A 22,181-nucleotide genomic window follows, 5' to 3' on the forward strand; every position below is an offset into this window, starting at 1 on the left:
TGAGCCACCCAGGCGCCCCTCAGTTTCTTAAGTCAAATAGGAAACAAGGTCATCGGCTGAGAGTGAGGATGGTAAAGATTTGGGGTGTTTAATGAGAGAAGAAAAGATTCAGAGTTATAGTTTAGGAAGCAGAGAATTCAGGTCTATTTATTTAAAGTAAAACCCAGTGCACACAGCTTTAGTGTTGGTGTTTTTCTCCAGTTATGCTGAACTACAGGGGGACAGGTATGGAAAATGTAGAGAAGTTATTTATCTGTTAACTGTTAATCTGTTAACTGGAGATGGAGTTTTTCCAGTTGAGTGTGATCTCCAAGGCAAGGAGATTGAAGGCATATGCAATGAAGTGATTAGAATCATTGATCATAGAATTTAAGCTAGGTTAAAGAAAAGACAATATAGTGGGAGAGAGGGTCAGCAAATAGAAATGTGGATCCCAGTGAGGTCAGAGGATTGTTAGAGCTGGGTGCGAAGGGAGTCAGCTAGAAAGAATAGGTCACAAAGAGACATTGGAGATTGAGATTGTCAAAGGATATTGATAATGGAAAGGTTAGGGATATGACCACGGGTGTGGCTGAGGACCCAGATGATTGGAGAAGAGTTTAAGGAGCCAAGAGGCCAGGTGTTGATATCTTTGAGAATTAAGACTAATATTGGAGAAAGTGGCAATGGCCCAGAAGCTAAAAATCATTGAGAAATGAAGGATAATGGACTTGTGGTTAATAGCCAGCACAGCAATAAATGGGTGACATGATCTGGTCATGTGAGATTCAAAGCCAAAGACTTTTAAGGAGGAAGGAGGGAGAACTTTCTGAAGGTGTCAGTGAGGAGTCCCACTTCCAGGACCAGTGGTATGAAGATGGTAGCAGAGCAGCATCTGCTAGAAGGGACTGCAGGGGAATCATTGTCTTCAGGGAGCATCTAGACAAAGGGGAAGATGGGTGTAGATTAGGGAGTATGCAGGGCTTTATGGAGATTAGTTTGTAGGTTATGAAGGATAACCTTTGAGTCTGGACCTTGTTGTAGTGACTTAAGTAAGTAAAGGGCAGTATGTGACCAGTCCTCACTTAGGTAGTGTCGAGACTGTGTGCATTAGGAGGTAGTGAGTACTGTCTGTGGCTTCCTTTTGTCCTCTCTAGATGAAGATGAAGAAGACCTAAGACTCATTTCGACCCCTGCTGTGAGAGGGGTGACTTCACTCCAAGTACAGGGCTCCTTGTTGACATCTGCTGAAGGAGGATGAAAGGCTACTTAACTTCTCTTTTTTTTTTTAGATAGGTTAAAACTTATCTTGTGTTATGTATAACGTGTCTTTATCTGATCACAGATGATATCAAAAATTGTGAAATTACTGCATAAAGGGACATTATATAATGGCGTGCCAAACAGATTGTAGTGTATCTTTTATGAATGCCTAGATGCCTTTTTGATAAAGCAAGCAGAGGACTTCAGCCAAATTTAAACTTTTAAATCCTTGGGTTTAAATAGAAGGCATTTCTTGGGGCACCTGGATGGCTCAGTGGGTTAAAGCCTCTGCCTTTGGCTCAGGTCATGATCCCAGGGTCCTGGGATCGAGCCCCGCATCGGGGGGTGGGGTGGGGGGGTCTCTGCTCAGCGGGGAGCTCACTTCCTCCTCTCTCTCTCTCTGCCTGCCTCTCTGCCTGCTTGTGATCTCTATCTGTCAAATAAATAAAATCTTAAATAGAAGGCATTTCTTGAAGTTTTGTGAATAAAATGCTCTAGTACTTCCTTTTAGAATTCTTGATCATTGATAAGGGGATTTTTTTTTATAAACAAGGCTTTTATAAAATAAATTTGTAAGTGTACTTATCGGTGTCTTTTTTTTTTTTTTTTTTTTAGGATTTTTATTTATTTATTTGACAGAGAGAGAGATCACAAGTAGGCAGATAAGGAGGCAGAGAGGGGTAAGCAGGCTCCCTACTGAGCAGAGAGCCCGATCTGGGGCTCAATCCAGGATGCTCGCGATCATGACCTAAGCCAAAGGCAGAGGTTTACCCCAATGAGCCACCCAGGCGCCCCTCGGTGTTTCTTTATACAGTTATTAATGAATATCCCAACCAGCTGATGAATAGAGCTTAAAAAAAATGACAAATATGTTTCTCCTTTAGTTGGTGCTTCTCGTGCTGCTGTTGATGCTGGCTTTGTTCCCAATGACATGCAAGTTGGACAGACGGGGAAAATAGTAGCACCAGTGAGTATTGCAATAAAATATGTAATGCAAAATTCTGTAGGGATAAAAAGTTTGTGTGTACATCTATATATATATATATTTGTTGAATAACCATCTCAGATACCTTTCAGTGTTATCTAAGCAGTTAACTATTACAGTGGGGAACATGTCTTCACAAGTTCTGTGGATTTCTTGGTCTCAGTAAAATGCTTAGCAGTTCTTAAATCTGGCGTTGTCTCTCAGATTTTTCTTTTTAAAATTTTTATTTAAATTCCAGTATCTTGGGGTGCCTGGGTGGCTCAGTCGATTAAGTGTCTGACTCTTGATTTCAGCTCAGGCCTTGATCTCAGGGTTGTGAGTTCAAGCCCCATGTCAGGCTCTGTACTAGACCTGGAGTCTGCTTGATTCTCTCTTGTACTAGACCTGGAGTCTGCTTGATTCTCTCTTTCCCTCTCTCTCTGCCATTCCCTGTCTCTCCCTCTCTTTTAAAAAAAAGAAAAAGAAAAAAATTCCAGTGTCTTTCAGATTTTTTTAAAGCAGTGGAACACTGTCAGATTCACGTCAAATCTTTTTTTTTTTTTTTTTTAAGATTTTATTTCTTTATTTGACACAGAGAGTGACTGTGAGAGAGGGAACACAAGCAGAGGGAGTGGTTGAGAGGGTGAAGCAGGCTTCCCACTGAGCAGGATGTGGGGCACGATTCCAGGACCCTGGGATCATGACCTGAGCCAAAGTCAGACACTTAACAACTGAGCCACCCCCGCGCCACTCAAATAAAGATCTTTAAAAAATATTCAGATTGCACACTAAATATAAAATTGGTGAAAATAACATTTTATTAGTAGATGGATTTTATAAGGTCATGTTAACATTTATTTACCATAAAGCCTATTTACTATTAATAAAAACTGCATTAATGAACACTGAATCTTGAAATCAGGAGCTATGAATAATAGTTGTCTCATCCTGTACAGCTACCTTCTCTCTCTTATTTTGTCTAGCTGCATGAAATTCAGAAAATTATGATCCATATAGATAAGTGATACTAGAATAATTTTCAGTTAAGCCTGTCCCAAACTTAGAAAATGAATACTTTGGTTTAAAAGTTCAGTCCTATGTGCCTGGGTGGCTCAGTTGTTAAGCATCTGGCTTCAGCTCAGATCCTAGGGTCCTGGGATTGAGCCCCACATCGGGCTCCCTGCTCAGGGGGAAGCCTGCTTCTCCGTCTCCCACTTCCTTTGCTTGTCTTCCCTCTCTTGCAATCTCTCTCTCTTTCTGTCAGATAAATAAATAAAATCTTAAAAAAAAAAAGTCACTACGGGCGCCTGGGTGGCTCAGTGGGTTAAAGCCTCTGCTTTCGGCTCAGGTCATGATCCCAGGGTCCTGGAATTGAGCCCCACATCAGGCTCTCTGCTCAGCAGGGAGCCTGCTTCCTCCTCTCTCTCTGTCTGCCTCTCTGCCTACTTGTGATCTGTCTGTCAAATAAATAAATAAATCTTAAAAAAAAAAAGTCACTAACCGTATCTAATGATTGTTCACATTACACATTCCATGGGTAGACATCTTCAGGCTTGAATTTACAGAAGATCAGACCCACAACGTTCCTAATTAATAATACTTCTACAAGAAATTAAGAATGCGGGGCGCCTGGGTGGCTCAGTGGATTGAGCCGCTGCCTTCGGCTCAGGTCATGATCTCAGAGTCCTGGGATCGAGTCCCGCATCGGGCTCTCTGCTCAGCAGAGAGCCTGCTTTCCTCTCTCTCTCTGCCTGCCTCTCCATCTACTTGTGATTTCCTCTGTCAAATAAATAAATAAAATCTTTAAAAAAAAAAAAAAAAGAAATTAAGAATGCACTGAGGTGGCAGACAAACTTCTATTTAGTTTGACTGAAAGGCAGCCCTTGTTAAGTAGGCTATCTGAATGATGGAATGACCAGTGGCATCTTTATCTGTATTGAAAATAAATGTCATACAATAGTCACCTTTCTTCAACATTGCCATTATGAATATAGAATTATTTTGGTTGTTTCATAAAGAATTTAAATATATTGAATACTTTAAAGACTTTCTTTAACATAAATCATATGATCCCCAGAGATTCTGCTTCATTAATTCTGAGTCAGGCCTGGTCACATATATACATATTTAATTGTGTTTATGCGCTCATGTGTTTAAGCTTTAAAACTTTTAAAACAATCTAGGGGTGCCTGGATGACTCAGTTTAAATATATGGCTCTTGGTTTTGGCGCAGGATGATCTCAGGGTAGTGAGATCAAGGACCTCATTGTGCTCTGCCCTGAGCATGGAGCCATCTTCAGATTCTCTTCCCCTCCCTCTGCCCTTCCCTTCTCTGCTCATGTGTGCATGTGTGCTCTTTCTGTCTCCTAGAAAAATCCCCCAAAACCCTTTTTGAATCTCAAGTGTATAGAAAACTTTCAAATACAGACCAAAAACCTTTATTTTTGTGGGCCATTTGAAAATAAGTTGCTGAGATGATACTCCATCATTCCTAGATATGTTATGTAGAACATTCTCCCATATAACCACCATAAAGCTTTTAAAAATCAAGACATTACTGTTGATAGATTAATTCCGTCTTATCATCAGATCCCATTCAGGTTTTGCCTATTGTCCAGTAATGTCCTTTATAGGAAAAGGCTTTAGCTCAGAATCACATGATGCCTGTAGTTGTCATGTATCCTACCATCTTAAACAATTCCTATCTTACCTTGACTTTCATGACTTTGGCACTTCTGAAGATTGATTATAGGATAGCCATTTTGAAGAGTAGAATATCCTTCAAATTAGGTTTGTTGTATTTCCTCACAATCCAATTTAGTCTATGTATCTTTGACAGGATTATCACAGAAGTGGTATTTCATCCTATCAGGTGGTACACAATTTCATTTTGTCTTGTTACCAATGATTTTCACTTTGATCTTTTCATTAAGGTGAAATCTGTGAAATTTCTCTGCTATATAGTCACTTTTCCCTTTGTAATTAGTAAGTGTTTTATGAAGAGATACTTTGAAATGCTGTGAACATTCCAATTTTCCTTAGACTTTCAATTCATATATTTATATCAATTTGGACTTTTGATTCCCATTTTACCACCAAGTGGGTGAAAATCCATCATCATCATTATTGTACAAATTGTCCCACATTTGGCCAGTGAGAACCTCTTAAAGGTGGCTTCTGTGTCTTTTTTGACATGTTCCCATTTTTCTCTGAGCACTTTCTTACTTTCTAACAGATCACTATGTTCAGGCTCAATTTGTACTTTTCTTGTCTCAGCCCTGGAATCCATCTTTCCTCTAAAGAGCCCTGGTTCCTTTTAGTGAAGAAGAGTATTTAGCAGCCAACAGCTGGATGTTAGCTGCTTTCGTCGCTATTGGGATGTTGTTATTCCCAGGACCTCTCAGTGAGAAAAACTGGGGAATGTGCATAGCTATGTGTATGTATAAGCACATAAACACACATTTACATCTGTATTTCTCTATCAGTCTCTGTTCCATATATTACTGAAAACAGTAGTTTACTCCGATACTGCCAATTCCAGTCCAATACCGCAGGATCAATTCTAGTTCTCTCTCTTTCCCCTTTTGTAATGCCCTTTTCCTACTGAACAACCTAGACTTTGCCCTTAACAGATGCCCTCCTTGCCCCACTCTGATACCTGCACTGAACAGTACTTTCATATAGATACCCTCCCCGCTTTGCTTGGACTCTGACACTCCTGTCTGGATAATTTCTTCCCAAAGTACAATTCTACATTCCCACCAACTATGTATTTGTGTTCCAGTTGCTCGTCATTTTTACCAACATTTGGTGTTTTAGCTGTTGAATGGTGAATATGTAGTGGTACATTATTGTGGTTTTAATTTGCATTTGCCTGATATCTAAATGATGATGAACATCGCTGTGTTTTGGGGATTCACATGTTTTCTTCAAGAAGTGTCTGTTTAGGGGGCCTGGGTGGCTCAGTGGGTTAAGCCGCTGCCTTCGGCTCAGGTCATGATCTCAGGGTCCTGGGATCGAGTCCCGTATTGGGCTCTCTGCTCAGCAGGTAGCCTGCTTCCCTTCTTCTCTCTCTACCTGCCTCTTTGCCTACTTGTGATCTCTCTCTGTCAAATAAATAAATAAAATCTTAAAAAAAAAAAAAAAAGAAGTGTCTGTTTAATTCTTTGGCCCTTTTTTATTGCTTGTCTTTTTGTTACTGAAATGTGACACACACGTGTGTGTGTGTGTATAAAATATGTATATAATTATTTCTGTAATAACTAGCTATAATATATGAGCTTTTTGTCAGATATGTTTTGCACATACTTCTTGCAAGCTAAGCCTTGCCTATTTGTTTTCTTAATGGTACGGAGTTGAGGAATTTCCCCTCTGTTCCATTTTGTTGAGAGCTGTTACCATGAATGGTTGTTGAATTTTGTCAGATATTTTTCTACATTTACTGAAATGATCTTCTGTTTTTTCTCCTTTATTTTGTTAATATGATGAATTACATTGTTTGATTTTTGAATATTAAAGCACTTTGAGTTACTGCGATAAACCCTACTTGGTCATGATATCTTTTTAATATATTGCTGGTTTTGATTGACTGGTATTGTGTTAAGGATTTTGGGGTCTGTCTTGATCAAAATAATCTATAACTTTCTTTTAAAAAATATTTGTTTAATTTTGGTATCAACATTACTCTGGCTTCAGAAAGATGTTCCCTACTGCTCTATTTTCTGAGTGGTTTGTGTAGGATTGGTATTTTTGTTTTGTTTTTTGTTTTGTCTTAAATGTGATAGAATTCACCAGTGATGCCATTTTGGCCTGGAGTTTTCTTTGATGGAGTGTTTCACAGTTAACACAAGTTCTTTAATGGTTTTAGGGCTATTCAAGAGTTTCTATTTTATTTTGAGAGTGTTCAGCTAAGGGATATGTTTCAGTGAATTGGTCCAATTCTTCTAAGTTGTCAAATGTATTGGATAAAGGTGTTTATAATACTGCCCTATTTTCTTTTTTTGTCTGTCAGATCTGTAGTGATAGCTCTTCTTTAATTTCTGCAGTTAATTTGTATCTTCTCTTTTTTGTTCACTTTCTCTTCATCAGTCTAGTGAAGAGTTTATAAAAATTTTTTTTTAAATCTCAGTGATCCATCTTTTTTAGAATGACAGCCTTATTGAGATACAATTCATGTACCACACAATTCACCAATTAAATGTTTAATTCACTGGCTTTTAGTGTATTCACAGTTATACAACCATCATCTCACTTAGTGTTAGAACATCTTCGTTGCCCCCAGAAGACACATACCTGTTTTTTTTCCCCAACTCCCCAGGCCCAGGCATTTAACATTCTACTTTCTATATAGATTTGCCTATTCTGGACATTTCATATTAATAGTTCATAATATTAATAACTATACAATTGGTGGTCTTTTGTGTTTTTTTTTAATTTAGCAAAGTGTTTTCAGAATTTATCCATGTCATAGTATTACTTTTTATTGCTTATAGTATTCCATTATGTGGGTATACCACATTTTATATATCCATTTGTAATTTGATGGACATTTGGATTGTTTTCACTTACTGGCTATTCTGAATAATGCAGATATGAATATTCATTTGCAAGTTTTTGTGTGGACATATATTTTAATTTTTCTTGGATATATACCTAGAAGTGGATTTGCTGGATCATATAGTAACTCTTTGATTAACCTTTAGAGGACCTGCCAAATTGTTTCCCATGGCAGCTACACCAGCAGTGAGTCAAATTTTAGCTTTGTTAATTGTTTTCGTTGTGAGTTTTTTTTCCTCTTAATTTTCTTCTTCTAATTACTTACTAATTAATTACTAATTACCTTGTTCCTAAGGTAGAACTTCATTTATTTTGTATTGTTTATTTAAAAAAATTTTTTTGAAGTTTATTTAAGTAATCTTTTTACCCAATGTGGGGCTTAAGCTCATGACCCTGAGATTAAGAGTTGCATGCTCTTCTGACTGAGTTGGCCAAGCTGTGTTGTTTATTTTTTAATGTAAATACTAAAGGTATAAATCTCTGTCTAAGCACTGCTTCAGCTTATTCCACAAATTTTGATATATTTTTATCATTTATTTAAAAATACTTTCTAATTTATAAAATTAGAAATGTTTAATATTTGTGTTTTTTTTCCCTAGAGGGCTTTCTGTTACTGATTTATAATTTAATTTTGGAGAATATCTCTGTAATATTTCAGTCTTAATTATTGAGACTCATTTCATGGTATGGTAAATGCCCTCTCTTGATGAACTTGAAAAGAATGTATTGTGCCATTAGACAGTGCAGGAAAAAAGAGTGAACTTGAAGATATGGTAGTAAAACTCCAAAATGACACACAGGGGAAAAAATAAGAAAAACAAACAAACAAACAGAAAAATGGACAGAGCATTGATGAGCTGTGGGACAATTTTAGCAGGCCTAATATGTGTATAGTTGGAATAACCAAACTTTTTGTAGAAATAATAACCAGAAAATTTTTAAATTTGATGAAACCTATAAACATTACAGATCTCAGAAGCTCAGCAAGCCCCAAGAACAGTAAACATGACAGAAGCTACAAGGCACATCATAATCAAAGTGTTTAAAGGATGATAAAAAGACATTCTTAAAAGCAGAGAAAAATAGGAGTTAAATGCTGCAGTCAAAAGCAGAGACTGGGGGCATCTGCGTGGCTTAATTAGTTAAGTTAGTTAGTTAAGAGGCTGCCTTTATCCCAGGTCATGATTCTGGAGTCCTGGGGTTGAGCCCTGCCTTGGGCTCCCTCCTCAGTGGAGAGTCTGTTTCTCCCAGTGTTCTGCCCTCTTGTGTGCATGCGCTCTCTCTCTCCCTCTCTGTTAAATAAAGAAATAAAATCTTTTTTTTTTTTTTTTTAAGAAATAAAATCTTTAAAAAAAAAAAAACAGTGAAACAGACACTGTCAGAATGTGTAAAAAGTAAAACCTCATCTATGTGCCACCTATAATAAATACATTTTAATATAAAAAAGATACATATTGAAAGGGAAGGGAAAGAAAAAGGTAACACCAGGGGTGCCTGGGTGGCTCAGGCCCTTAAGCATCCTTCTCTTGATTTTGGCTCAGGTCATGATACTAGGGTTGTGAAATCAAGTCCTGTGTCTGGGCTCAGGGCTCTGTGCGCTCAGCAGGGAGTCTGCTTCAGATTCTTTCCCTTTCTGTCTGTCCCTCCCTGTGTGCACATGCTCGCTCTCAAGTAAATAAATAAATAAATCTTTATCACTGACTTTTACCTCGGAAACCAGTAATATGTAGTAAGTTAATTAATTGAATTTAAGTAAAAATAAATAAATCTTTGGGGGAAATAAAGAGAAACAGATATACCATGCAAGCAGGAAGCATAAGAAATTAAGAAATCTGAATGTCTTTATTAATATCATAGAAAGTAGACTTTAAGACAATGACTACTACCAAAGATAAAGAGAGACATTACATAATAATAAAAAGATTAATTTTCAGGAAGACAGAACAATCATGATTGTGGAAGTGCCCAAAAACATAGTTTCAAAATACTTCAAGCAAAAACTAAGAGAACTAAAGTTAGAAATAAACAATCCATAATCATAGTTGGGGATTTTAACACTTTCTCCTAATAATTGATAAAATAACTAGACCAAGAAATTCAGTAAGAACATAAAAGATCTAGACCAGGGTCAACAGACTTTATCTGTAAAGAGTAATATAGCAAATACTTTTGTTCTATGGGCTATAGAATGTACAACTATAGACAAATAAGTAAATGAATGACCATGGCTCTATACCGTAAAACTTTATATACAGAAACAGGCAGCAGTCCAGATTTGGCCTGTTGAACATTTATAGAACAGTGTGTCACCTGTACTTTTACCCTGGAATTCCAGTTACACATATTTTAAATGCATATTTAAATAATTTCTGTTGGTCTATCATCAGGATCACTGACTATTCCATAATTTCAAATTTGCTGTTAAAACTACCTAGGGAATTTCTTAGTTCAGTTTTTTTTCAGTTCTAGATTTGCATTTGGTTCTTTTTATAATTTTTAATTTCTCTGTTGAGATTTCTTATTTGTGTAGTCATTGCAGTTAACTTTTCTTTTACATTCTTTTTTTTTTTTAATATTTTATTTATTTATTTATTTGACAGAGAGAGATCACAGCAGGCAGAGAGGCAGGCAGAGAGAGGAGAAGGAAAGGAAGCAGGCCCCTGCTGAGCAGAGAGCCTGATGCGGGACTCGATCCCAGGACTCTGAGATCATGACCTGAGCCGAAGGCAGTGGCTTGACCCACTGAGGCACCCAGGCGCCCTCTTTTACATTCTTGATCATACTTAACAGTAACTGCTTTAAAAGTCTTGTGTGCTAATTCCAAAATCTGGGTTATTTCGAGGCTTATCTCCTTTGATTTGATTTTCACATTTTCCTGTTTTATTTTGTGTGTAGTACAGTGCTTCTCAAATTTTTTGTCTTAGGATTCCTAAGGCTCTCAAAGAGTTATTATGTGGGTCATTGTATTAGACATTCAAATCGAGAAAAATTTAAATATCTTTAAATATTTACTTGAAGATAATAAAACCATTTTTCTTAATATTAATAACATTTTGATGAAAATAACTTATAAACCAAAAATTGATTTTAATGGGGATAGTTTCATTGCTTTACATTTTTGGCTTCATAGTTAACTTAATAGAAAATTACTAGATTCTTATTTCTGCTTCCACTATGTTTTCTTTTATTAGTTTTATTAAAATATATGAAGAAAATCTACCATCACATAGACATATGTTTGGGAAGAAAGGAGTATTTTAATAGCGTCTTTGGAAAATTGTGGATATCTTTCTTTTACATTATACCAGAACTTGACAAGTAATAATTTATTTTTTTCCCCCCAAGATTGATTTATTTGAGAGAGAGAGGCAGAGCAAGCAGGATGAGGGGCAAAGTGAGAGGGAGATAAGCAGGCTACCCGCTGAGCAGGGAGCCTGATGTGGGGCTTAAACCCAGGATTAAACTCAGCGGGTAGCCTGCCTCTCTCTCAAATAAAAGGTCATTGATATGGTTTCACATTCCACACTGCAAATAACCCTTAAGAAATTACTACTTGTTGGGGCATCTGGGTGTCTCAGTCAGTTACATGTCCGACTTTTGATTTTGACTCAGGTCATTTTGATTTTGGCTCAGGTCATGAGTTCATGAGTTCATGGCTCAGGTCATTTTGATTTTGGTCGGGGTACCAGGTGGTGGGTATTATAGAGGGCACGGATTGCATGGAGCACTGGGTGTGGTACAAAAATAATGAATACTGTTATGCTGAAAATAAAAAATTAAAAAAAAAAGAAACAATGAATCTTGGAACACTACATGAAAAACGAATAGCATACTACATGGTGACTAACATAACATGATAAAAATAGTAATAAAAAACAGAATTCTAATTATTACTTAAAAGCTCAAATTTTGGGGCACCCGGGTGGCTCAGTCATTAGGCAGGTATCTGCCTTTGGCTCAGGTCATGATTCTAGGGTCTTGGGATTCCCTTGGGAGGCATGCATCTCCCTCTCCCACTCCCTGCTGCTTGTGTTCCCTCTCTTAATGTGTCTCTGTCAAATAAATAAATCTTAAAAAATAAATTAAAATAGAAGCTCAAATTTTGTGATTGGCAACAAAAACTTCTAAGTTGTTTTCTCAGAATTGATAAGCTCATTTCATTTCAATAAAATGTCTGCTAAAACATCAAATACCTGCCACTTGTTCTTTGAATTTAAAGTGTTATAAAGTGGCTGGTTCAGCTTGTAACTTGAACCATCACCCAAGTGATGTTCCTCATGATGGTTATTGTCCTTTGATATACAGTGGAAGTACCTTGTGTACTTCACAGTTTATAATATGGAATTCTAGAACATGTATACTCAAAGGTCAACTTTTAATAAAACTAAAAATTGATACTGCTTCATCAAGAGCAATCTTAAATGAAATTAGCTTTTTATTTTTCAGGTTTTTTTTTTTTTAATTGAGTGTGTGGCCTTGAAGAATATAGTGACAACTAGTTCAGTTTTGGTGCAGTGGTCTGGATTAATGCAGACAGTAGTTTTACTATTGTTCTTTTTGCATCATCAGTGCAAAGGTTAATACAGTTTTTCCAGGATAAATAATGAGATTCAAAAAAGTTATTTAATCCTGAGTATTTATTTCAGCACTGTGCTTGTTGCCAAGCATTCATATAAAGGAATTCTTCAATAATTAGTTGGTATTGATTCTGGACAAATACAACTAAAGCACAAAACACAAAACAAAACTGAAACTCCAAACTGTTTTCTCTTTCAGTACTAGCCAGACAACTAAGAAGCCACCTTGCATATCTCTAATATGGGGGTCACCAGAGTTTTTTTTTTTTTTTTTTTTAATTTCATTTATTTATTTGACAGAGAGAAATTACAAGTACACTGAGAGGCAGGCAGAGAGAGAGAGAAGGAAGCAGGCTCCCTGCCGAGCAGAGAGCCCGATGCGGGACTCGATCCCAGGACCCCAAGATCATGACCTGAGCCAAAGGCAGCGGCTTAACCCACTGAGCCACCCAGGCGCCCCTCTCTAATATGGGGGTCACCAGAGTTTTAAGCAGAGTATATATGTAGAGTGTGTGGTTCTCTTTCTGGAATTTTTTCCTTCCTTTCCAGCAAATATGGCAGCCACAAATTGTGTGTTTCCTCAGCTAATAAGACTGCAGGTTTCTGTCTGAAGCAACTGCTTTCTGATTGGCTTTTATCCCCTGTGAGAAATCTGCAAATGCCCCAAGGGAGAAAGTAGTGGTACAAGGTAAATTCATCTTGTGCTTCCCTCTCCTACAGAATTCAGCCTTCTTAAGTGCTGTCTTGGTTGATCTCCAAACTATTTACATAGTTCTTGTCTGTATTTTAACAAGTTTTCATAATTTTTCTCTGCAAGAAGGTTCATTTAGTCTGACAAAAGCAGTTCCCTCAGGACCATGTGCAGGAGTCCTAAGGCCAGAATCAAATGCATTACTTCACATGTACTCTAATGAGTACAGAATTAGATTATCATCTTCCTAAATAATATTTTAATTAATTCTACTTAATATTGCATTAGGTTTTTGGCAGGCATATCCCAGTGTTGGCATGTATTACACTTGTGGACTTCCAAACTTCTCCTTCACCTCTGTTGTCTATTAAACCATGTCTCGCCTATCTAATAATAATGAATTGTTCTTTGTGTTTAAAGCTGAACACTGTCATTATTAAATTTGGGTTTTTGTTCTCCACCATTGAAGTCTCTTGATTCTTTTAAAGTTTGATTTTTTTTCTATTCACATTCCTCTCAACTTTATATTCTTTGAAGATCCTGTGTTCTATTTTGTTGCCATTTGGTAATAGCTATGGGAAGCATCACTGTGGTTGTCTCTGATGAAAACAGTAAAAATTCCCTATTCAAGTAAAGGGACATAAAGCCAAATTTTGTTACCCTCACAAAAGTTTTATTACCAATTGAGAAAATAGGAAAAAGATGCCGTGAGTTTAGTTATACTTTTAAATACATTTGTATCATTCACAGCTGTTTATACGTGCATACTGAAGATAGAACAGTTCTTAGTATGTTTATGGATTCGTGTTCCCTGCAAGAATTCAGACCTAGTGATGGGGAACCACTAATCTATAGCTTACTATTACAAGTTCTTCTATATTAATCTTTATTTTTTCTTAAAGATTTTATTGATTTATTTGACAGAGATCACAAGTAGGCAGAGAGAGAGAGAAAGGGAGAGGGAAGCAGGCCCCCCAATGAGCAGAGAGCCCGATACAGGGCTTGATCCCAGGACCCTGAGATCATGACCTGAGCTGAAGGCAGAGGCTTTAACCCAATGAGCTACCCAAGTGCCCCATAGTCTTCATTTTTTAATTAACTTTTTATTTGGAAATAATGTCAAACTTACAAAAAGTTGAAAATTAGAAATAGTACAGTGTGTATGTATATACACATAGACACACAGGGTTTGTTTTTTTTTTCCCTGAACATATGACAGTAATATCTTGATCTCTAAATACTTAAGTGTGTATTTCTTTTATTAATTTATTTGAGAGAGAGAGCAAGCATAGTGGGGGGAGAGGGAGAAACTTAAGAAGACTCCCCACTGAGCATAGAGACCAACGTGGGGCTCAGTTCCATAAGACATGAGATCATGACCTGAGTCAAAATTATGAGTCAAACATTTAAGCAACTGAGCCACCCAGTGCCCCTTTAGTGTGTATTTTCTAAGAATAGAAATATTCTCTTACACTCCAAAGTGCACTTACATTCTGTATTTGGACTTCGTCAATTTAAGTTGTAATTTGTTTTCCATATTCTAATGGGATATTCCAGTTTTCTCATTTAGTTTCATAATGCTCATTGTAGTATTGTCCCATCTTCGTACAGAATCCAATTTAGGGTTAGGTATTGAATTTAGTTGTCATAGGTCTTTAACCTTTAAGCTCATGGTTGTAGTAAGGAGTAACTCTTCTTTTTTTTGTTAAGATTTTATTTATTTATTTGACAGATCACAAGTAGACAGAGAGGCAGGCAGAGGGGGGTGGGGAAGCAGGCTCCCTGCTGAGCGGAGAGCCAATGCTGGGCTTGATCCCAGGACCCTGAGATCATGACCCGAGCTGAAGGCAGAGGCTTAAACCCACTGAGCCACCCAGGTGCCCCTAACTCTCACTTCTTATTTAACCTCAGTCTTGGGCAGGCCTTCTGTACCCTTCTTAGTGTTCCTACTCCTATTCCCCCACCCCCCATACCTGTAGTAACCAAACTGCCTTTGTCTCTTCAGGGGAGTCACTGGGTGACAATTTGGTCTTGAGAAAACTTAGATAAACAAAGTTTGGAAATATGTTAAAACTGGGAGAGAGGTTTTAAAGAAAATAAATTCTGTATCATTCTATCCATTTGCAGATCTAGTATGCAAATCTGGCACTAGGTTTTCTGAAAGCCTGTTCATATTGGGAAATAAGATCAGTGTCCTGATTACAGTGTCCCTAAGGTTAAAAACAAACTTAATGCACATGGGAAGGATAATTTGGCCTGGTATCAAGATCAGAGAGAGATTTATCCCTTGAGCCCTTGTATAGAGGACAGTATTGATTAACATCCTCAACAATGTCCTTACTATAAATAGGACAGTGGTTTCATAAGGCTGTGTTTTTTTGTTTTTTAGATATATAATGTCCCTCAATGTCAGCCAATTGCCCAATATTTAAATGCATTTCCATAAGGAGCCAGAATTATTTGGTTTGGGGCTTGCTGCTCTGACTTTTCCAGGATAAAATTTCAGAGTAGTAGTGAGTGAGTTGTAGAACCCTTCTTCAGGTGATCTCTTGTCAGGAAGCCCTATGAATAATAGGAAAAGTGGAGTTGCAATGGAGTGGTGTAACCTCAAGTGCTGCTAACATAGCTCTTTTCTTTCTCATTTTTCTGAAAGAGTCTCTATTGGCCCCTCTGCAGAATGACTAGAGCCCTGAGCACATTTTGAAAACCACTTGTCCAGGAAAAACTGATGGATTGCATAGCGTCACTTCTCCACAAATAGATCTTCTGAACTGAATTTTGATTTTGTCCTCTGTTAGAATATATGAGCATTATCTTAAATTGGACAAATTTTTAAAACTCCTTATTTAGTACTTTTTCCCTTATTCTTAGGCACTGATCTTTCCTTCTACTTCACAAGCCAACTTACTGTCCTCTCTCTAAAAGCAAAACAATACAACTTAACTTATATACATCAAAGAAAGAGGTGAGCCTTTTCTAATTTAATGCTTATCTCTCTACCTGTATCCTTGGATCTCATTACTTCCTACCTCCTTCAGGACAGTATTCCATTTTTTACCCCCATGCTCTGGGTTCAGAACCTCTCCCTCTCTACTGGCTCCTTTTTAAAATAACCTTAAGAAGGAAAACTCTTGGGGCACCTGGGTAGCTCAGTGGGTTAAAGCCTCTGCCTTCGTCTCGGTCTCGGTTCATGATCTGAGGGTCCTGGGATGGAGCCCCACATCGGGCTCTCTGCTTGGCAGGGAGGCTGCTTCCCTTTCTCTCTCTCTGCCTGCCTTTCTGCCTACTTGTGATCTCTGTCAAATAAATAAAACTTAAAAATCTTAAAAAAAAAAAAAAGGAAAACTCTTTTGTCTATCCTTTTCTAATTTAATGCTCATCTCTCTACTTATATCCTTGGATCTCATTATTTCCTACCTCCTTCAGGACAGTATTCCATTTTTTACCCCCATGTTCTGGGTTCAGAACCTCTCCCTCTCTACTGGCTCCTTTTTTTATAATCTTAAAAAGGAAGACTCTTTGTCTGTCCAGCAGCCTCTTTTCCCTACTAGCTTTTCATGTCTCTTGGTAGGCTAATCTTCTTTTCTATTTACTTAAAAAAAACCCCCAAATATATATATATATATATATATATGCATATATACATAAAGAATACAGAATACACCTTTGTTTTTACTACTAAGTTTAAGAAACAATATTATAATGCAGTTTAAAGCCCCTGTGTACTTTAATACATATCCTTCCTTTCCCTCAGAAGTAACTATTATCTAAATTTGATGATGATTTCAGTACTTTTACTGTATATCTACAGTTCCATAAACAGTATATAGCTGAACTTTTCAACTTGAGTACCGTGCATGATTTACAGGTGTGCCAAGATGTTGATCTTCTCAGTCTTTGGAACATAATAAAACATTATTATTGTGACTAGACTTGTTCACGTAGCCCAGGGTACCACATACATGCTACGTTCACATGCTGTGTTCCATGATATAAAAAAATTGGGAGACACTGATAGGTTACATTGTTTTGTATACATTTTTAAAACTTTACAGCAACAGCATACTGTATGTGTTTTTTAGTCTAATGTTTGTGAGAATCATCCATTTTAATTCAGGTAGCAGTTCTTCATTTGTGTTTCATTCATGTATGGTATCCTATTAAATAAATACGTCACACTTCACCCATTTTTCCAGTAATGGATGCTTATTTAGGTAGTCTATAAATCCTGCTGTTACAAATAATGTTGCTTTGAAGATTCTTATGTCTCCTTGTATGTTAGTGTTTCCCTAGGGAAGTAAGCCTGAGTGTAACTCTGCTCAATTATAGGAAGTGTTCAGCTTACCAGATGTTGATGAAGGGTCAAGCACAGTAACTCTTTATATTTACCAGCAATTAATAAAACTTACCTTTACTCCCATCCTCTTTGAACTTTGGTATTTTTGGTTTTTTAAAGTTTTGCTGTTCTGGAGATAGCAGTAATGGTTGCATAACAAGGTGAGTATACTTCATGCCACAGAACTGCTCCTAACAATGATTAAAATGGTAAATTTTATGTTATGTGTATTTGCCACAGTTGTTTTTCTTTTTCTTTTCTTTTTTTTTTTTTAAGATTTTATTTATCTGACAGAGAGAGGTCACAATTAGGCAGAGTGGTAGGCAGAGGGAAAGGGAGAAGTTGGCGCTCTGCTGAGCAAGGAGCCTGATGTGGGTCTTGATCCCAGGACCCTGAGCCACCCAGGCATCCCAAATATCTGTTAATGATTTTTTTCCCTCTGAATTTTTGTTCATGTCTTTTTGCCCATTTTGCTATTGAATTTTTTTCATATCAGTTCTTGGAAGTTTTTAATATGTTTTGGGTTCTAGTCTTTTGTTGGTTATGTGTGTTGCATAAATTTTCAGTTTTTAGCTGTCTTTCCCTTTTTTAAAATTACAGCTTTTGATAAACAGCTTTTAATTTTAATGTGGTTGAACTTAATTTGTCCTTTTTAGTATCTGCCATCTGTGTGTTAAGGAATCTTTCCTAAGACAGGGTCATAACGATATTCACCTGTGTTTTTCTCCTAAAACTTTTATTTTTCAAGATTTTATTTATTTATTTTTGAAAGAGAGAGTGAGCATGAGCGGGGCGGGGGGGGGGGGATAGAGGGGGTAGCATACTCCCCACTAGCAGGGAGCCTGATGTAGGCCTCTATCCCAGGACCCTGGGATTATGACCTGAGTTGAAGACAGATCCTTAACTGACTAAACCACCCTGGCTCCCTTTTTTCCCTAAAACTTGTAAAGTTTGCTTTTCATATTTTGGCTTTTAATCTACTTGATTTGGTTTTTATGTTTGGTGTGAAGTAGGTTTTCACTTTATCCTCATATAACTATCGATTATACATTCTCTTTCTCCTCCACTGGTCTCTAGAGTCACCTTGTACATGTTTATATACCTGCACAAGCCTATTTTTGGCCTCTCTGTTTTGTCCTGTCAGTTGTTTGTCCTTGAACCAGTACTACCCCTAAAGCTGAAATAAAAAAATACCTAGTTGGGCAATTTCCCTCTCCTCTCTTCTCCACAATTGTCTTAGCTGTTGTTGGTTCTCTGCCTTTCTCTTGCAGTTTTAGAATTAGTTTGTCAAACTCCACAGTTGAAGTTTTGATTAGAAATGTAGATTTATCTTATTCAAATTTAGTGTAATTTTTGAAATTGTTTAGTTGATGAAAATTCAAATTTGATGAAAATCAAATCAAAGTTGATGAAAATCTAAATTTGTTTTATTTTTTATTTTTTATTTTTATTTTTATTTTTTTTTTTTTTAAAGATTTTATTTATTTATTTGACAGAGAGAGATCACAAGCAGGCAGAGAGGCAGGCAGAGAGAGAGGAGGAAGCAGGCTCCCTGCAGAGCAGAGAGCCCGATGCGGGCCTCGATCCCAGGACCCTGAGATCATGACCTGAGCCGAAGGCAGCGGCTTAACCCACTGAGCCACCCAGGCGCCCTTGTTTTATTTTTTAAAAGAGAAAATTAATAACTAGTTCCCAGTCCACCCAAAACCCTTAAATAATAAAATCAACCAAGATTTTCAACATAATATAAAATATTTAAAATCAATTACTTAGTTGTTTCACACTTATTAAATTCATTAGCATCTTTCTGGACAGAATACAGTGATACTGGACAATGTCAGATATTTCTTCTGTACTGCTCCAAACATGTACGAATTGTAATGTAAACAAATGATGAAAAAATATGCTAAAGATATATGATAAAGGCAAATAATTCTTAGCTAATAACCAGGACCATTTAAAAATGATAATTTACTGATTGAGGACTTGCCTGGGTGAGATTTGGTAGCGGGAGTTGGGAGAGTTACATGGTGAGTTAGGGTGCATGGGAAGGAGTTGGTAAAGGGGCTCACATTCAGATGCTGAGAGGTATTGGGCAGTTTTCTCTTCATGGCTCCCGAGACTCCAGAAATAGATGCTCTGAATCATTGTCCAAAGACTTTAGTTAAGCAACAAGATGAAAAAAAAATCTCAAAATAGATACCTCCTTGTGTTCTTGTTACTTATAGTTATACAGTGTGAGGCTGAGATACAATCCTGTCAGTTAAATAGCTGAGACACAACTGCTGAGTGGACTCTGAGATTCAAAAGCACCTTAAATGTGCACTCACTCAAGTTCATTATAATTTTTTAAAATTATTTGATTAGTGACTTCTGGATTTGGAAAGGACAAGTTGTAGCAAATACTCAGTAGCAGAAATTCTTCAAGTAAGAAATTATGGAACCATAAGAGAGTAGGGACTCTGAAAAACAACCTGAGGGTTTTGAAGGGACGGGGGGTGGGAGGTTGGGGGAGCCAGGTGGTGGGTATTAAGGAGGGCACGTATTGCATGGAGCACTGGGTGTGGTACAAAAACAATGAATTCTGTTACAATGAAAAGAAATTTTTAAAAAATTATGAATGCATGATTTTATTTCCTCCATTTATTTAGGTAGTTTTATAATTCCTGTATAAATGTAGATAGACAAATAGGAGTGTAATTTATGTTTATGTACTGCTTTTATTAATTTATAGATTCTTGGGTGTTGTACATACATAAATCATCTGTTTCATCCTTTTGTTTAATTTTTTTTTCTTATTACATCAGCTGTGGCTCCCTGGACATTGTTCATGGAATTGGTCATAATAAACATTCTGTCCCTTATTTTCTAGTAATTTCTAATAAGTTTCACCATTAGGTGTGATGTTTGCCATCTCTTTTTAGTAGATCTCTTTTATGAGATTTAAAGTTTTCTATAATGGTGTCATATAACAGTTGCTTGCTTATGTAACTTGCATTTAACTTCTGTGTACCACAGTTTTTTCAATTATATCATGGTGATGATAGTCATTCCCTCTTGGGAAATTGTGAAGATAGAATAAGTATATGTAAAACACTTACAACCAGGGCATATAGTGTAAGTGCTATGTGTTAACTATTTTTACAGTTACAAATCCTTGTTTGCTAAGAGATTTTTTTGTTTTGTTTTGAAATCATGAACAGGTATTGAAATCTGATTTCTATAACTCATACTTGATTGTCTCATTGGATTATTAGGACGTTAATTAGTATTTGTTGAGCTTAGTGGAGTGACGTGTTTATGTTATAATGACTAGAATTTAGCTCAAATGACTTTGTAAGCCTTGGCATATTTAATGGTAGTTCCTATTTCACATTTTTCTCTGGGTTGCCTTTAGAAGCTCTTTTTGTGCCTTAACCTTCCTATTCATCCTAATATAAGCATACTGCAGTCATTAAAGAATCTGTTACTTACTGCCAGGGAAATGTGTATTTTTTTTTTAAGGTTTTATTTGACAGAGATCACAAGTAGGCAGAGAGGCAGGCAGAGAGAGAGGAGGAAGCAGGCTCCCTGCTGAGCAGAAAGCCTGATGCGGGGTTCGATCCCAGGACCCCGATATCATGACCTGAGCTGAAGGCAGAGACTTAACCCACTGAGCCACCCAGGTGCCCCAGGAAATGTGTTTTTACACTTAGCACAGCTTCTTAGTGGAAGTAGATTACTTCGTCTATATTTTGGTGTTTTACTAACAGATCAGTGGTCTGTTTATAACTCTGAGAATAGATTATAGTTACTAGGTGAACAAGCAGTTTGGGGGAATTTACCAATACAAGAAATTTTGTTTTGGGGTTTCTCTTTTGAAAATTGACTAATGTTGAGTCATTAGGAACAAACTTGATAGAATTATTTGTATACAGCTGAGACTGACTTTAGGGACTGCTTTTCTGACTTGCTAAAAAGCTAAAGATTGACAAGCCCTTTCATACTGCATTATCCAGCTTGGCTTTTAACTCCAGGAGAACTATGTTCACAAATTGATGCTCTATTCCTTTGGGGTTGGTATAGAAGCATTAAATTGTACTAAAATATTCATATGTGAGTGCATTTAGCTGAAAGCAATTGATGTTTTATTCCCAAGAGGGCAGAGAAAACTGCTGTATGGACCTGCAGTCCAGAAAACACCCTTAGCATGCTTCTTAAAGGTAATTACGTGGCCTGGATGATCAGAGTCCTGACAGTGAAACTTAAAATGACAATGAAGAAGTTGTAGAATTTATAAACTGGGGTAAGGCTATATAAATTGTTCAGTTGTGCAATAGTTAAAAACTTTTTTGCTAAGTTTTTTTTTTTAAGATTTTATTTATTTGACAGAGAGAGAGATCATAAGTAGGCAGAGAGAGAGAGAGAGAGGGAAGCAGGCTCCCTGCTGAGCAGAGAGCCTGATGTGGGGCTTGATCCCAGGACCCTGAGATCACGACCCGAGCCGAAGGCAGAGGCTTTAACCCACTGAGCCACCCAGGCACCCCTTTTGCTAAGAATTTATTCTGATAATATCTTTGCATTCAAATTATAGCTTTGATTTCTTAGCTAATTTTAATTAGACGGATTTCTTTAAACATTTATTCCAGAGGACCAATATCAATGAGGTTTTTTCATTCATTATCATTTTATATATAAGGTTGAAATTTTTAAGTTTTTGGAGCGTCTTGAACTCTTTTTCCATATATAACTGTTTAAAAGCATGCCATGGTTATGATAAATTGACATATCATATAGGCAGTCAATCTAATTTAACAGCTGGCATGAAAATCGATA

General features: G+C 36.9%; 1 protein-coding gene across 1 annotated transcript in view; it reads left to right on the forward strand.

Moving 5' to 3' along the window:
• The window catches only part of ETFA (electron transfer flavoprotein subunit alpha), an 82,794-nt gene that overhangs the window by 34,256 nt on the left and 26,357 nt on the right, over positions 1-22,181 (forward strand). The window contains exon 9 of the mRNA XM_082736008.1: positions 2,127-2,209. Coding sequence (XP_082592134.1) covers positions 2,127-2,209 — 83 coding nt within the window. The remainder of the gene's footprint in view (positions 1-2,126; positions 2,210-22,181) is intronic.

This window comes from Mustela nivalis (assembly GCF_964662115.1).
Source record: "Mustela nivalis genome assembly, chromosome: 6".
Lineage (NCBI taxonomy): Eukaryota > Metazoa > Chordata > Mammalia > Carnivora > Mustelidae > Mustela > Mustela nivalis.